At 38.2% G+C, this 18,470-nt stretch overlaps 1 protein-coding gene across 2 annotated transcripts in view; it reads right to left on the bottom strand.

Annotated features, from left to right (window-relative positions):
• Positions 1 to 208: 208 nt before the first annotated feature.
• Positions 209 to 18,470, bottom strand: part of LOC127933436 (cysteine-rich motor neuron 1 protein-like) — a 110,117-nt gene continuing 91,855 nt past the window's right edge. The window contains exons 10-17 of one of the 2 annotated variants that reach the window (XM_052530448.1): positions 14,219 to 14,340; positions 12,383 to 12,595; positions 12,076 to 12,291; positions 10,475 to 10,696; positions 10,176 to 10,364; positions 8,186 to 8,302; positions 6,894 to 7,081; positions 209 to 5,947 (exon numbers count right to left, since the gene is read on the bottom strand). In XM_052530448.1, the coding sequence (XP_052386408.1) occupies positions 5,771 to 5,947; positions 6,894 to 7,081; positions 8,186 to 8,302; positions 10,176 to 10,364; positions 10,475 to 10,696; positions 12,076 to 12,291; positions 12,383 to 12,595; positions 14,219 to 14,340 (1,444 nt within the window). In that variant the 3' untranslated portion in view covers positions 209 to 5,770. The remainder of the gene's footprint in view (positions 5,948 to 6,893; positions 7,082 to 8,185; positions 8,303 to 10,175; positions 10,365 to 10,474; positions 10,697 to 12,075; positions 12,292 to 12,382; positions 12,596 to 14,218; positions 14,341 to 18,470) is intronic. The other variant, XM_052530449.1, reaches the window with a different exon arrangement.

Below are 18,470 nucleotides of genomic sequence, written 5' to 3'. Positions count from 1 at the left end.
CTTTCATCCATGAACGCAAGCACAGTGTGTTCAGAGGCAATGAGGAGGAAATGTTGTTTCGTGTGTGAAAATTGCATGTCAACTTGAAAATGGGCTATGCACAGATTTCACATGGCTCATTAAATATGGATGACATCTTGCTGAAATGCGGTTGAGTTTATTTTTTGTAAAGGTAGCCGGGTCCTCCAGAACAACGCTCTCTCCAGCGATCCATTAATAATTCTTGTTTATTTTCTTTCTGTTGCTTTTTGATTGGCCGTGACTGGAAGCCAGGACTACCAATCAATTGTTTAACTTCCACAAAACAGAAACGTGGGAAAAGAATAAACAGGAACGAAGGTCCAAATCTTTGTAATTAGTCTTAAATCCTCAACAGCAAGCCTTGCGAGTTAAAAAGTACATATCAGTTACATCTAGACATTTATGTGCTTGAATTAGGACTAAACCGCGACTTTATAGCATTGTGATCATAATACAGTGAGTGATACTATGAACACATGGCTATTATTTATGACAGAACTGAATGCTGCAATTAAAAAAGTTCTAAAACAAATGTATAAGTGGGTGAATCCCACAAAACCAACATCTGGGTCATTTCAGCCCATCATCAAAAGCAAAAGAAAATTATAAATGTTTACATTGTGATTAATTCATGACAGTTTTCATGACAATTAAGCACATTCTTTATAACAACTATCATTACTGCAATACAGAAACACCTATCACTGTAATTAGGGCTGGGCGATAAATCAATAATGATAATTTAAACGATTTTTTTTTATAAATTTTTTTTTATAAAATGATTATTGGTTACAATGCCACTCATTTGAATCAGGCCACAGCCAAATTATTCACTCGACTCTGCATTTAATAAAAAATAATAATTATAAATTGAAAAAAATGTCCCAGAGAAAATGTGCTTAATTGTTATAAAAAATAATGCCACAATGCAAATTGTCAGTTGTCTTAAAAAAAAAACTTGATTTTCTTTCTTCAAAATCTAATATTTGATTTAAGGGTGAAATGTTTTTTGGAAGTGTTTTCAAGAGAGCTTGACAGGGTCCCACAAGAGTTTAGGAAAAAAAAGAAGGGCAACTCGTTATACTAAAAAGATTAGTTATCAAAGAAAAGCAAAATAAGAAAGAAACACATAGGTTACTTCCTTCTATATATAAAAGTGCCAAGTTGTATAGCTTTACAAACAATATCACACGGATAAAGATACACCCCAAGACAAACTATCACAAATAACCAGCCCCACCCGTTCTCCCCGCCCACTGCCACGCCCCTCACCTGACCCCGCCCCCTCACTTCAACAGCTTATGTCCATCAACATTCCAGTAGTTCTGACACCTAAAGGGACTCCTGACAGCAAACAATGAAAAGAGTGCGTTTTTGTCAGCTGTGAGATCACAATTCTTAGAATCACGAATCTGATCTTTAGAATTGGCTGTCCACACTGTAATCAGTAAAAATTGATTTCTTGTGGTCTTATATTTCACACTACAAAAACTATTTCAAGTTGGATAAGACAAAACATTAGTTTTGCCTGTTTAAACATAGCCAAGTATGGGCCCTAAACGTTCAACTGAGCAAAACTCTACGAGAAAACAAGGGGAAAAAAATACACACAAAAATAAAGATAGAATGAGATGTTTGTCTTTCTTTCTGTATCACCATCGTCTGTGCTTTTTTAATTACCATTAAACAAGAAAGGCAATGGAAAGCCTGTCATCATCAGTTTGCCATTATATAAATCTTTTTTGTTCAATCATAAATACATTCATTAGGAAAATGAACTAAGAACCTTACCGATGAAGAGAAGTCACATGTGCGTACATGTGCATTTGTGTGCGCGCACTCATACGTACATGCGAACACATATACATACACACATACATATACACTCACATAATATTTCAGGTCTTTTCACTTTAGCAATAATATGTACATAAATGTTCCTATAATAGCTTTGGATTTTTGAAGCCAAATTTGTTCGCAGCTAGAAAACCAGAACACAAAGGTGCCTCAGTAATGATTCAAAGCTTCCAGAAAAGGAGGCAGTTTCGTGAACAGTACAAATGAAGAAAACGCGAAACATTTATCCAAAAATAGTATGCGTTTCTCTCAGTTCCCCTACTAAAAGTAATTTGATCATTCTTTGGACCTCATCAATGAAACACTGGCAAAATTTCTGTGTAAATTGCTCGTAGAACCATTCTATTATAAACTGTAGACAAATTGCAACTTTTTGTCAATTCTTCATAGAACAGTTTAATATTGGTGTAAATTGATATTAAAAAAGCCTTAAATAGTAAATAGAACGCAGAACTACTAGTTTTCCATCAGAGATTTGAAGTGTTTCCACTTTTGGATGCAAAATATTTTATTAAAAATGAATGTGCTCTGACTGTTTGATGTGCATAGATGCATTGCTGATCCTTCAGTAAAGTCTGTTAAAAGGATAGTTCACCCACATTTTTTTTTAAATTAGCTTTTTTTAGCGTTTCAGTTTTCATTTATACTTTTGCGTCGTTGTCCACGTTGACATGCAGTAAACATACAAACCGCTAGTCTGCAGTGTCCACGGGCATGTTGCTGGTGTAACCTGCAGACTACGCCAAAAGCCGAAGAAGAAGCGGCTCATCAGAGAAGCATTATAGGTGCGACAGTGGAGAATAAATATAAAATCTTTATTTAAAAGTACAAAAGGAGACAACAACGGAACAGGAGAAGATGGTATTCTTTCAATCTGCACAAGGACTTGTACTATGGCAGATCAACATTGTTGGATGCGGACAATTACCGTATTTTTCGGACTATAAGTCGCACCTGAGTATAAGTCGCATCAGTCCAAAAATACATCATGATGAGGAAAAAAACATATATACGTCGCACTGGACTATAAGTCGCATTTATTTAGAACCAAGAAACAAGAGAAAACATTACCGTCTACAGCCACGAGAGGGCGCTCTATGTTTTCAGTGCAGACTACAGGAGCACCCTCTCGCGGCTGTAGACGGTAATGTTTTCTCTTGGTTCATTTCTCTCGGTTCATGTCAAATTAATTTTGATAAATAAGTTGCACCTGACTATAAGTCGCAGGACCAGCCAAACTATGAAAAAAAAGTATGACATATAGTCCGGAAAATACGGTACTGAAGTATAATGCTATGTAGAATAATAAATGATAAGACACTTGTTCTTTGCTTTGTTTTATTTTATATAAGAACAAGTAACATTAAAATATATTAATGTGCACATAAACACACACAAATGTCAAGTACATACGGAGGTAGGGGATCTAGCAGACCAATCACATCGCTTGCAGTCTGTTAGATTTTTGGAGAGGTGCACGTCAGGATATGGCGTACTACACATCGCCTATGGCGTAGCTACGTAGCTATGTAAATTGGGCTTTACCCCCAGGGCATCCAAGATGTTCAGTAGGTGACTTTGTTTCTTGAGTAGAACACAAACTGAGATTTTTAAGTCAAACAGTTGCAGTCTATTAGTCTTATAATGTAAGTTGATGGGAATCACGGCTAAAACATACAATAAAATGCGTCCTCCTGGGCGTGTTCTCAGCAGCAGGCGCATGAGGAGGCTTCTTCTTCTTCTTGCTTTAAGGCAGCTCTGAGACTTATAAGTGCATTACCACCATCTATCTCTCAAATGCACCACTGAAACTCTGAAGAAGAAGCCTCCTCACGTGCCTGCTTGAGAACACGCTCAGGAGGACGCACTTAGGAGAGTTGTAACAGGTCGGACATTGCGTGAATCAGAGGTAAAAAAAAAACCGATATAAATACTGTTCAGTTTCTTGCACAGACTGATTGTTTTGTATTTTTACACATCAATGTATCGTCACGAGCCGCAGGGTTTAATTTGGTTTTGTTTAGGTTTATGTTTTATTGTATGTTTTAGTCATGATTCACATCTACTTATATTATAAGACTGAAAGACTACAACAGTTTCAGTTAAAAATCTCTGTTTGTGTCCTACTGAAGAAACAAAGTCACCTACATCTTTAAGCAGATAAACATCAAATTTAAATTTTTGGGTGAACTATCCCTTGAAGTCTGATGGATACTCATTGGCTGTCAGGGCGAGCCTTCTTGCAAAATGGAAACACTGACATGACTTTTTAACTTTAACACATAAATATAAAACTAAGTTTCCATGTGCTGATGAAAACACATCTTAAGTGCATTAGGAATCACACATCTGAAAAGAGGGAAAACTGCATAATTAGTTTGAAACTCTTAATATATAAAGCATGTCTCATGTTTAGGAACCCCCCCCCCCCCCCCCCCCCCCCCCCCCCGCTGCAGCTCACTTTTTGTTCTGTGTAAATTTTCAAATGTGTTCACAACAAAGTAAATCGATATAAACGGTACTGTCCAAAATCTCCTATATATCATTTGAAAATATATTGATATCCCTTACGATTTCTATACGTTATGCGTTCCACACACACATGCAGTTGTTGAAATGTGTCCTTTTTTTTTTTTTTGGAGCGATTTACACAAAAATCCATTCTGCTCGGATTTCAGCAATAAGGCCCTTTGATTCTGTTTTCTTGGTAAACGTTTCTTAAAGACGCAAACAATACTGGTTTTCATCCCTACAAAATGAGGTTTAAAAGAATCAAAGCAAAAAAAGCAGCACTTGTAAAGCATAGCCTCAAATCCAATCCACTATCACTATGTTCCTGCTTCTCATTTTACAATCTTCTGATTCATCTCAGGAAAATATAGATTTGCTAGGAGTGTCAATCTGCCCTTAGTTGTGGGAGAAAAAGCAAATGGTGTTTGTATGATTAAATGGGAAAATGCTTGTACATGTAAGCAGAAATACAACATATAGACCCCACACATCCATTAACAGGAAGAGCTCATATCCACAGGGCAGCTTACTCTGTTTTCCTCCTTTTGTCTTTTAAAGAGAACAAACAAAACAAAAAAGGACAAACTCACCCACAGCAACTGGGGAAATCACAATCTTACAGTAGCATCTTCTACAAAAATGCATCTGTTGCAAAAACAACATCTGATTTTCCCTCTTTTTTCCCTCTACCCTTCTCTCTGCTGTGCTTTATACAGAGTCCAGCTTCTCCTCCGTCTCAGGGAAGTGAACGTCCCTTTCGTGGCCTCTCGCCTGGTCTGGTTTTCATAGACAGAGGAGCTTTGGTTCAGCATTAAGTGTTCACACAAGCACTTGTGTCAAAAGTTATCACTCCTAAAATAATTTCTCTCTTTTCCAACAGAAAAAAGTTAGGAATGCAGGAAAAAAATATTGTTGAAAACAAACCAAAACAACACCCCAGTTGTACTACTCCCAAAAACTTGCATTTGACTTCACGACTATCTTCAACTTGTGCCTGAACATCCACGAAATCTCACGCTTACACACAAAAGATGCTCAACCTACCATACCTCTGATTCACAAAAATATTCTGGAAGAGTCCTCTCCAATTTAACAATCACACTCCGTAATGGTTCGGTTACATAGGTACAGCTTCCATCTCCTGCTGAGACTTTCGGGTGTCGACGCGTGATATATTTTTTCGATTTGTTCCGAGTGACTTATGTGAATATTATAATTGTTGTTCGGTATCAGGGTCTCTTCTCTGACCACATGGTTTGGTGGTTTTGTCCGTCTCTACAATTTTTTAGTAGGTGTCCATGTGCCGCAAAGGTTTGGCAGTTGAACACGGGCTCAGTCTCTCTCTTTCCAGTTCACTCACTCTGTCTCTCTCTCCAGTGTCTCACGCGGTCTGGTAGAAGTTGTCAGCTTGCAGGTTGTTGTGTTTCTGCATGCTGTAGTAACCGCTGTATCTTGAGTCAGGGTCTGCGATGCGGAGCATGCGTTGGGAGCTGTCCACCTGGACCTTCGTCCCCTTCTGGCAGTCCACATACACCAGCTGGTTATTGAGGCATGTGGGCTATACAGGATAACCCCCCGCCAAAAAAAAAAAACAAAAAAAAAAACACAGTGAGTCTTGGACAATGGAGAGAATTTTCTCACACTTATACAGCTAAATGCTGGAATACAATACACAACGTTTGCCCAGATTTTTTTTTCCGATTTGCAGTCTTGTGGAGTCAATGCTGGGTGACAGATTTATCACAAAATCACATAGTGTATCAAGGGCACAGACATTTTTTCATTTGTCGTGTCTACTGGCAATGAGAAGCATGTTTCTGTGCAAATTTGTTGTGTACGGACCGACTCGAAAGAAGACCAGTGTTTCTCTGTAACCAATTTACAAATTCAGCAAAAGTATGATGCCAAGAGCTTTAAAAATCTGTTCCTTTATTAAAAGTTGTGTAGTATATTCTAGCCTTAAAGGTCCCCTGAAATGCTTTGAAACATGCAGCGTTATTCTATGTGTTGACATCATTTTAACTGTGACAGGAAGACAGGGCAGGTAAAATCAAGCAGCCTCGCCCCTTTTTTAAATAGCCAATAGTGTTTTTTAGGTCCGATATGTTTTGTGGTCTGCACTGACGCGCACATGTTATCCACTCCGTGCTATTGTGCATCTGGACCAGAGCAGAGTGTGTGAGGTGCGGTGAGAAGATGTGATGTCATGTCATGAAAATCTGTGATCCATTTTAGCAGAAGTGAGACTGTAAGTTTTGAATGCTTATATCTCTTAAGTGCGACACACCAGCTTATTCATAACCTTAAGGCTAACATATTAATACTAAAAGCTGAAGAAATTTAATTTTGATTTCACGGGGACTTTAAGTACCATTTTTGGTAATTAAAATAAAGTTGACAAAAACTATTCTAAACTTACAAAAGCGTTATCGTACTGTAATTTGGTACGATAATTCAAAATGAGATTGTATCCATGCAGTGATCTGTGACATATAGACAGGCACCTTATTGGGAGTGTGGTAGCAAGGCACAGGGATCCACTGCTTATGCTGGTTGACCAACAGCAGGGCGGCGATAGTGAGCATCATCATGAGGATGGGCAGTGCCACCCAGGCCCAGTGCAGACCAGCATCCTCACTGGGTAGTGGTGCTTTGCCGTCTAGGTAGGGCAACTGCAGACTTCCGAAGTCACCTGGAACAACCCACAACACACCTGTTGTCACATTTTGCACTTGACAGCAGTGATTTATTAAGCAGCGACTGACTGGGGCGATGTAGAACAATTCAGAATTAAATCATGCTGTATGAAATGCAAATACGGTTTGATTGTAAAAGCAGGTAATGTCAGACATCCATGTCAGCAACTAAGGCAAATGCCAGAGTCTTGACAGACAGACACCCACTCATTCACTCACATCAGTGGTAACAAAAGCAAAACATGAAAAATCAAGAAATTACAGATTGCTAACACAGAAAATCAAAAAGAAACAAAAAGCCAGCTTTGTGAAACTCTGAAGTTTGATTAAAATTACTTCAGAAGTTACAGAATTTTCTTGCTAACTCTGTACCCCAAGCACATGAAATTACTCAATGGAAATAAATCAGGAGACATCATAGTTAGCTATAGACATGCTAACAGCTTAACTTAAGCTTAAGTTTGCAAGTTATTATCTTAAAACAGCCTGACTAGGTTAAGGAACTTTTCAAGATAATTCTCTTAATTACTGCTGTGTCTGAATATGCCTACTTCCATAGTATACAGTATAGCATTCAAAAAACATTATGTGAAAAGAGAAGTATGTCCAAATTCATAGTATTCGAATTGACACTGGAGTGTGCATTCAGTAGATCCTTTACTATCCCATGAGACCATGGGAGAGGAATTGTGAATGGCAGTTTAGCGACACCACTGATTTCATTCATACTACCCATATTCACACTATCTGAATGGTTGTGAAGTAAGTTTCAAACCAACTGTAGTACCTACTAGAGTGTATGCAATTTCGTATGCAGCTTAGTTGTCCTGAACCAGAATACTGACCGTAGAAGAAGACAGCTTAATGCTAAATCTCGTTATTGCACCCCTTGTGGCAACACTAAGCATGCAATACATATTCATACGGCATTAGGAATTTGACTTTTTGACCACTTCATTTAAAGAATCGGCTAATAAAAGTAATTTGTTTATGAATCAGACTACACTGGTGGTGATGTGTCTTTTTTGTGTGTCAAGCTAAGAGAAGACAACAAAGACTTGCTGTCTACTGTATATATCGTCTCGTACTTTTGTACGAACCTCTGAACTGTGGCATAATATCGTTTTCGCTATGAGTCGGCCAGGCTGGTTGATGTCTCAGCTTGTCTCCTTGTTGGTCCGTCTTCTCGATGGGCACGTTTGTGGGAGCATAACTCTCTGTAATTTAAACATCAGAGACATGGGGACACAAAGTAAGAAACAAAGCGAGAATAAGAGTGTATTACGGAAAAACACACACCAAAGCATATAATACAAATCATAACTACATTAAAAGAAGTTAAGAAGTGCTCACTCAGAACAAACAAGATTCAGGTCAGTGTGAAATTGCGGGCCGCAGGCTAATTAAAAGCTCATCTTCAGAGCTGTGTCTTTGAGTGGGAAAGCACCAAAGGGTGAGTGATTACCCAGAGTGCACACAACACCGCTCTCAACCCCCTCACTGATCCAGAGCCAAGTGATACAGCAATAAAGAGGACCATGATCAATGACATTATCTCCCAATTGCAAAGAGAGCCAATTTAGCCTCTGTCCGGCTTCGACTTAATCAATCCTTTTAAATGATTCATCTCAACGAGTCCGTATTTAGACGAAAGACCCATTCAATTAGAGAGAAGGTTCTAAGTAAACATTGCTTTATGAGACAGAGAGAGAGAGAGTCAACAAGATTAAGAGAGAGTGTGAAAGAGAGAGAGAGAGAGACGTGTGACAGAACTACTAAAAGGAAAACTGAAGGGTACTTGGATCAGTGGTACTTCCATGTATTCTAGTCACTGTGAAGTAGCTACGTTTCATCCCCTTTAATTTATGTAGGGAAAAATGCAAACCAGTTTCCAAATGAAGCAGAATTTAACTCCAGTAATGTGCTGTATATTAGAATTAAACAGAATATTGAATGGGAAACAATAGGACACAGTTTGATTTTATCCATCAGGAGTTAACTGGTTAGTGGAAAGGGCTTTTATTGGTTAAGCTTATTTTCCCCGCCCCCGGGGCCTTGATTACATCAGCAGAGAAGTACAATTGTTTTAGAGCCAGACAAAGTAGTTTATCTGCTTTATTTTCTTTTTACATTTTACAAAAACAAACCCATCTTATTTAATTTTGACTTTTACATGAAATAATAAACTAATGTTTTTAATAATTACAATTATATATATTTTAATACACGCATAGTAAAATTTTTAATTATTACAAATATATTATCTCATAATAATGGTAGCACTTTATTTTACAGTCCTGTTCCCCATGTACATACTATGTACTTATTATAGTAATTACAATAACTATGTATTAACTAGGTACTAACCCTGAACCTAACCCTAAACCATGTACTTACCTTGTATTACCAGAACTTTCTTAGATGTTAGTTAATGTTAGTACACGTACTGTAAAATAAAGTGCAACCATAAAAATTCTAATATTTAACTAATGATGCTAATTAATTATTAAGACATCAGTATTTTAGTGTTATTTAGATACTATTATAGTATTTATTTATATTTTAAATGAGCTTTTATTTTTTATTTTCAGGTTTTAGTAATTTGTTTTATTTCCATTAAGGTTTAAATGTATTTTTTTATTAATTCTAGTACTTATTTCAGTTGCTTGTCAAGGCGACATTTCTCATTTTCATTTAAGTTTTTCATGTTATATTTATATTTTATTATTATTATTATTATTATTATTAAGCTCATTTGGACATTTAAAGTTCAGTGTCCGCTTAAAACTGCTTCCCAACACAATAAAAGATCCGAAAAGTATTTGGATTTCTTTTAAAGAAAGACAAATTGTAAAATGTCACAAAAAGCTAAATATTTCTCTAAAACACATTTGCTAGCAAACGAAAATTGACGCTTGTTCTGAGAAAGGTTGTGCGTTGTTTGTGATGCCACTTGGCTAAATATTTTATCCATGTAATGAAACTGCTTCTGGGAGGCTCTGTATAGCATATGTATGATGCATTTACCATGCAGATTTACTGTCCCTCATTCTGTTCACTCTGATCTAATCTCTATCTGAACCCACAGACCTGGACACATGGGGCAGCAGCTGCCCTCCACGGTGACCGGCTGACGGCAGGGTAAGATGGGACAGCTGACAGTCGAGCAGAGGGTCTGGCCTTGTAGGCAGTAGCAGTGAGTGCAGCTGTCAATGTCCCATCGCTCCTCGTCCATGTAAGTCTTCCCATTGAAATGACACACGGCCCTCGGCGTGGCATCTGGTGAAAAGGTGGGAGAAACATCTCAGTCACAGTTGTGTTATTAACACACACATATGATCAGAAGGCAACTAAACTTGGCTGTTTGAACTGTGCACAGATTTACATACCTAGACAGTATGGGCAGCACTGGCCCTTCCTGAGCATGGGCCGGACGCAGGTGACCGGTGGGCAGGACTCAGAGAAGCAGCTGATGGCTCCATCTAGACACACACAGCTGGAGCAGACATTGGGCTTCCAGGACTCAGCAGCCAAGAAGATATCACCATCCTCATTCCTGCAGTAGCTGGGCATGCTGTCGTTACTGGGCGCCTGAGGGGTGACTGGATCATCTGAAGGGATAGATTTATTTACTGTGCAGTCCTTAAAAATAATGTGAAATATCCTGAACTAGAACTTTATTTTGTTCTTTAGGAATTGGCTATGAAAAGTCGGCGTTCTGTACCAAAAATGGAGCTGGACTTTGCTAAAATATGGTCTTTTAGTTCAAAGTTTTTATCATAGTTAAATAGAAATGTGTCTGTTTTGATAATGTTATCCAACAGTTTTATTATTATTATTATTAATTATTATTTTTATTTATGTACTATTTTAGTATTTATTAATATTATGAATTAGCTTTCAGATTTTATTTGAATTTGTACTTTTTACAAACTTTTTTATATCAGTTTTAGTTATATTTATTTATAATTTGAGTTTGTTGCCAATGCAACATCTCTCTTTTTTTTATCTAATTTGTGCAATCACTTGGCAAAAAAAGATTTTTAATACATTTAGATTTATTCAACAACACTGCTTAGATGACATTTGCAGAACATGAAAGTTGTTTTAGAAGTTATTATTGTGATGCATGATTATAAATACTTTTTTTTTTGCTTTGAATCTTTATAGGTCCTTCACAATTAGACCAGAAACATATTAAGGAAGTAAACAGTTTTGATGTCGACTTCAGTGACATCCAGTTTACAAGCCATAAATGAAACTGACAGTCTACAAATTTCTAAGTCTCCAATTAAGCATGTGACACTACGTCTTTGAATCCAAGCTCTGAAATGTGCTAATATTTATACGTTCACCATATTTCTCTGGGGCTGTATTTGCTCCATATTATAATGGGAGTGAAACAGTTTCTCTTGCAACTAAAGAAAGAAATGTCAGCATGCTTCGACTAAAACACAAATGACTCAAATCATGAATATTCATAGCAACTCAAAAAATCCAATCTCAAAGCAAACCTTCATTTCCCCCTTTCATTTAGAAAGCTGAAAATGATTTCAGCGGCATTGAGAACATTTCAAAGAGCAGAGTTGCTGAAACAAATCTCTGAAATGTGCATCCATTCTATTCCTCCGTCATCCTTTGGGCTCAGACTGTTGATCATGTACTCCTGCGCCTATGCAGTATTCATCATTTCCACCAAACACATGCATTATGCACATTCACATTTTGTTCACTTTTCTCCCGTCAAAGGTGTCTCACGCCTCTATGCTCTAAAAGCCCTTACAATAATGAATCTTTCAAAAAATGATGTTTTTGCGCGTCCCTTGACTCTGCTCGTACAACATCCAAATATCACAGCTACTTTGACTTCTCCATCACCTCCAAATGTTCACAAGAAGCTTCTAAACTAAAGTTTAAATCTAAATTTTTGGTGAGTTAGAGTAGGCCTGTCAATGCTTTTCAAACATAAAGGCTTCTGTTGACAGCGCACCTGGACAGTGAGGGCAGCAGGAATCCTGCGTTCTGATTGGACTGTGGCAGAGCAGGGGCGGGCACACCTCCGTCTCACAGAGCACACGGCCGCTGTGGCAGGTGCACTGAGTGCAGGAGTCAATGTTCCACGTCTCTCCCTCCACAAAGTACTCTCCACCCGGAGCCAAACACACGGACGCCTCACTCAGCTCCGGTTTATGGGAACTGGACTCCTCTGAGGGACATAATAGATATTTTAACATGTAAAATCCATCTTGAAGTATCGATGGAGATCGTAATGTAAGCATGTTGCAGTGTTGGCTCACCTGGACAGGTAGGGCAGCAGTGGCCGGGTCGGATGGTGGGGTTATCACAGGGGGGAACCGGGCAAGAAATAAGGGCACACATTTCTCTCCCGGCATGGCAGTAACAGTCCCTGCATCCGTCATGCCAGCTCTGCCCGTTCTCGTGTCTGCGGCCGTCCATAGACAGGCAGGAGCCCAATTTCACTGCTGGAGCCACGGACGATGAGCTCTGATCTGCACAGAGAAGCAAATGAATGAACAATACAACACATCAACTGACTTTCTGCCTTCACAGCGGCAGTATTAAGACCGGTGTACTTTGAATGAACCAGCCAACAATGAAAACCATGATACTATAACCCCAAATCTGTTCACTAGCAATGAAAATAAACAGTATTAGAATTATTATTGTCTGCTGAGAACATGAAACCGTTGAAATTCAGTAGCCATTTAACACTACATACTCCTTTTCTCTTCTTGATGCATTTACAAAATTGCCAGTTGTCCTATGTCATAGTATTTTATATACTGATGGATCCATGCAGTTAATACATAATGATTTAAAAAAAGAAATTGTTCCGATTTTAAGGACATTTTAGTATGGTAAGCAATATTGCAATATGAGAAGCAAAATCTGTTTCTTCAAACAAAACAAGATACTAACTGCTTTGTAATAAAAGCAGACTACAATTTGAAATGACACACAGAACAAAAGTGTGTTTATATAGTCTGGTCCCGATGGATTTTTTTGGCATATCAATAGCTAAAACGTGAAAGCCAGAGGATTCCCTGAATCATATTTACATTTATATTCCAGACATTTGACCTCTTCAGTGAAACATTTTCTCCACAGACAGCGTGAAATGACAAAATATGCAAGTGATGCCTTGCGCACCCCAAACCCCAGAGCACAAAACATTCTCAAATCTCGTTCTATCTGCCAAGAGCATCATCTGTCACTGCCTCCCCATAACAGCAGCATGGGTCCGGCCAGGCCCCAGTCAATATCACAGAACCATTTCAGATTGATTAAAATCCTGTTTGGATGATATGTGGAGGATGCACGCTTTCAAAAATTCAACACGAGGGAGATTAAAAAGAGTCTTTTTCCTTGCTCTCTCGTCACATTAAACGAACCGATGCCAGCTTCATTATTGAAGATCAAACTAGAACACAAGAGTCGTATAAATAATGGAGGGCTGTGAGTAACTGGGCCTGGCTTTTGTATATACAACAGGTGGTCATCAAAATGAATGGAAAATAAGGGGGGGTGGGGGTGAGTCATGCTGGAGACCCTGGTCTCTTGAATTGGAGGCCCAGCAGTCCTCTGTGTGCACATGGCTCACACTTTGAAATTAAAGGAATAACACCTCAGCATATTGATTTAGCTATATGGGGCCAATGTAGCACTAGATCACCTCTGGCCATGACAAAAAAAGAACTTTTTTATTTTTTAAATTGGGGGAAAAAAAAAAAAATCTGATCTGTGTTAGCTGTCTATTTCAAGGACTCTAAAACAGATTTCACTTATGTATTAAAGCTACAAGCCATGATCTATATAAAAAAATAACGCATAGCCTTGATCGTATTACTGCATTTATAAAGTTATTACAACAGTAATATGAAAAAAGTCACCAATCGGTAATAAATAAATATAATTTTAAATTATATTAATTCGAATACACTCATATAGTTCTTTGTGGTGTTGTTAATGAAAAGTAAATCTAGTAAAAATTGTTTTCGTTAATTGAAATAAAGCTGAAAAAAAAGAGATGTATGACAAATGTAATAGTCATGCTGTAGTTAAACTAGATAAAACAAAATCACTAGCTCTATACAACACAAAAAGTGACTTACCTTTACACTGGCAAATCAGACAGCCCAACTCATCATGTTGGAAACCCATTGGACAGGACCTGTCACATGGCAGTTCAGGGCATTTCCTACAACGGCAGGTGTCACAGCCATGCTTGTTCTTACTGATGGCAGAAAACCAGATGGGAAAAAGAACAATACATCTTAAAAGAGACATACATACATAAATACATACATATTCCAAGTTTTTTCAGTAAATATTTTTTTTTATAAATGATGAACGTGCAAACAATGTAGAAATGAAGACTTAAGACATATCTGTACTATTAGTTACCATTCACACAGAACACATTTTTGCACTTAGCTACTTTTCCATTGATTATCATGTAAACAGACGGATGTCTTTGACCTCTGCACTCATAACTTATGCATCGTCATGCGCATGACATTGCAATAAAAAAAGTAAAAAAAATAAAAAGAATACAGATCTAAAATCAAAATATAGTCAAACTAAAAAAATAAAATAAAAAAAAAAACATGTTCTGTGTAAATGGCCCCTAAAAGGCTTATTTATTTTGGAATGGGTTGCCTCATGGAGGCTGCCATGTGGAGATCACATGATCAGTCATGTACACCTGTACATGTGGTTACTGGACACTTTCACTCACATAAATAAATCATGCCTGACTGTGATTATCACATCTGCTGGATCCATTGCACTAGGTGTCAGAATAAGTTCAAATGGGTGTAACATTGGCCAGCACAATAACACAGACAAAATCATTATAAATATATTTCTGTCAAGAAAACTCTCGTAGAGTATTTGGTCTTGGTGGAATAGATTTGCTATGCTGCTGCTGCTGCTACCGAGACTTGCTACTGCCAATACATTCACAACATGCTGCTGTGAGCAAGTAACAAATATTGCTGCTGCAAATAATATGAAATAACCCCCATAGTGTACATGAATCACCTCATAGCAGATCTATCCAGGTGGAGCTGGGGAAGGTGGAGGGTTTCTGAAGCAAGCTGCAACTGCTATGGTAAGGACTAGTCATATATCTGAATGCTGAGCAGCGAGCTCATTGGCTACCAACATAGGAGAGAACCAATCCGCTGTGGCATGTGATAATGATGTCATTAGGTCAGATTGAGTTAGACCTATCAGACCTATCAGCTTATATATATATATATATATATATAAAAGAGTGCACTTTTCAAAGTAACTCTTCAAGACATACGGACTTAATACAGAGTCAGTGCACACTCTCAGCACAGTATCATTGGCACATCAAAGCTTGGCATTATACACCAGGTGCCAAAGACATGGTCCAATGTCATCTGTTAACAGCAGAACAGAGCGAGAAGGAGAGAGAGAGGAAAGAAAGAGTCTTTGTTGACCTTCCTTGGAGTCCTGTCAGCAGATGGCACATTAAAGACGACTAACCAAAACGACCAATCAAAATGCTCCCTGATGGCTAAGGCGCCTTCCTTGGAGAACAAACTCATCCAGGGCACAGTGGCCTGAACCACCAACTGCCCATCTCATACACACACACACACACATGCTTCTTCCCATCCCTCATCCCTCTTCCCACTATTATCGGATGAATAATAGTCCTGAGAAGCAGCCATGTGCAGTGCATATTTGGTTTGGTGATAAGAAGCTATCAGCTATGATGTCAGCAGTAGGGAATATCAATATTCTTTGTGCAAGAGGAGGAAGTCTGCGCTAAGCTGCATGCATTATTCAAGCCACAAGCTTGATCCTTGGCCATAACTTTGAGAGGGCATAAATTGATATCTAAAATTAAAATCTCAGATGCAAGCATTTGCACTTGTGTGCTCATTTATGACAGCAGAATTGAGGTGGGAAGAGACAATGATGGGCCAGGGTCCGAAAGTCTGATAAAAAAAGACTCCTCTTTATTCAATTCCACCTTAGGGAATGGGTCTCAGATAGGACACTATAGAGATGCAAGACCAGGCAAGCTGCTGCCTCATGCTCTGCACTTGTCATTACAGTCTTTATAATATTTTAAAGGAACAGTACACCTAATAACAAAGTTTTCCTTTTACATTTTGGGAGTTGTTTCTCCACTTTTTAAATATAGAGACAGTATTAGGAGGCAATCATGGGGCAGATGAGGGGGAACGGGTTTGGGTCGTGACCCAAATTCGAACCTACATTTCCCATTTGTGGCACAGCACATGTCCAGAATATTTACGCCTACTAAATCACAACTTGAGCCTGAAGGAGAAGGAAAACTCTGCAGGACTTAAAGGGCATTCCCCAATAAGTGCACATGTATCAACTGCTTAATCCAAGTGGATAAAATCAAGAAGGTCCACTCGTAACCCCACCCTGAAATCTAGCACCCAGTGGGATGGAGCAAATTGGGTAAAGCAGTTCAAATACGCCCACAGACTGGGAAACAACCTCTAGCGTACTGCAGAGACCTATACTCGGGAGTGCACATAAGTGATGCGCAGGTGGGCATGTGTGACCAAAATAAGTTCAGACTGCTCAGTTGCACACTGACATGGTTGACAGCTGTTAATGTACAATCACCATTTTAGATCGACTAACTGTAATACTGTATAAAACATCCATTCCAGCTGAAAGCATAAATCTGCGCTTCACTTGGCAGAGCTAAAACAGACATACAGTATGCATATACTGACTTGTTGGCAACCCGCCAAAATAAAAGCTTGCTTATTTTAGGTTTAAAAATGATGAAAATTTATATAAAAATAAAGAGAAAAAAAGAAAATTAAGTCAAGTTTTCCATAAAATAATTGCATTTTTAATATTCACTTTTTATTTTTTAAAATATAATAGCATTGTCACTGTTTTTATTATTGTTATTATTTTATAAAAAAATGCGAAATAAAGTGCAATAATACTATCTTCCCTATTATTGTTTTATTTTTATAATTATATTTAATGAGTCACACTATCTGCAGTGTGAAAAATGTATGTACACCCCTGCCCATATTTGATCTGAAGGGGAATTGGTTGTGCTACCCTTAAAATCAGTTTTACTGTAATTAAAAATCAATTGATGGATAGCTCGGCCTACAGTGAAATCGGATTGGTTCCAAATCTTATTCCACAGATGTGATAGTTTTATATTGCAGAGCGTTTTGTTTTCAGTGTGATAGACAAATGACTTCATGATGGTAACTTGTGTTGGACCTTGAGTGTGTTTCACCACACCGTCACTAGCTGTTAACCACCGTAGTATGACACATTGTTGCAGAAATTAACTAGCTTGTCAGGACTGTTTCCAGAATCCGTTTCAAACTTTGTTGAACTTTGTCAAATGTTTGCTGGATTATTTTGGGATTACCAAATCATTAAACTATGTTGCTTACAATAGAACTTTTTAACAGCATCCTTAATCATTTTACCAAAATGTGGCTTCCGCAAATAAAGGTTTACTGACAAAATAATCGTTGGAGCCACAACTTGGTGTTTAGCGCTCGACGCCTCATTGAGACGTTGACTGGTGGAGCTCATATGGGTTTTTTGGATTTAAATCTGGCTTGCAACAAATTCAACTTCCCAATCCTGTTCCCCATCTCCCTGTGCTCTACATCAGTCACCGAAAGTAGTCGTGTGTACTTTCTTGCACTTTTCTCCACATTTGCACAAGGTGTCTCTTTAACCTGTCGACTGCACAGCTCTTCAAAAGTTTGTACAAATTGGCTCGGCGATCTGCCTGCGTAATTGGAGCATTTTTTTTTTTTTTTTTTGCAGATGTGGAGCAGCAGTGTTTATTCATAGTTGCATCAACACATGGTGTTGTGTGGATTAGGCGTTCAGCTTCACTATCGCAGCTCATCCTTAACGCGGCACAATCAGAAGCACTGATCTGAGCCGGCCCTAATTAGCTGTCAGCTCTAAATTTGCAGTCAGGCACAAACAAGCTAAGCACAGCGCAGGGGATCATTTTGTCATTCACAATTTCTCCAGAACAGCGTGGGATTCGCTTCAGTTTGTGACAACTAATCACTACTGCCATTCCTGATAGTATAGAAAATCATTGGGGTAAGAATGATATAAAAAGAAGGACAAAATGGTCTGGAATTTTACAGAACTATATTACTACTTAAGCTGGGGGAGAAAAAAAGACCTTCTTTTACTAATCCTTAAAGCTAAAAAAACTAACACGTCATGTAGTTGAACTTAAATCCAAATTGCCTTAAAGTGAAACTAGTGTTATTGTCCCCCAAGACCAGCCTGGCTCAAGGAAACAATGTCAGGAAGAGCTTTACAGGTTTTCATAAA

Source organism: Carassius gibelio, chromosome A17, assembly GCF_023724105.1.
Source record: "Carassius gibelio isolate Cgi1373 ecotype wild population from Czech Republic chromosome A17, carGib1.2-hapl.c, whole genome shotgun sequence".
In the NCBI taxonomy this organism is placed as follows: Eukaryota; Metazoa; Chordata; class Actinopteri; order Cypriniformes; family Cyprinidae; genus Carassius; species Carassius gibelio.
The sequence above is the reverse complement of the archived record's forward strand: the minus strand, read 5'-3'. Positions and strand labels throughout refer to the sequence as shown.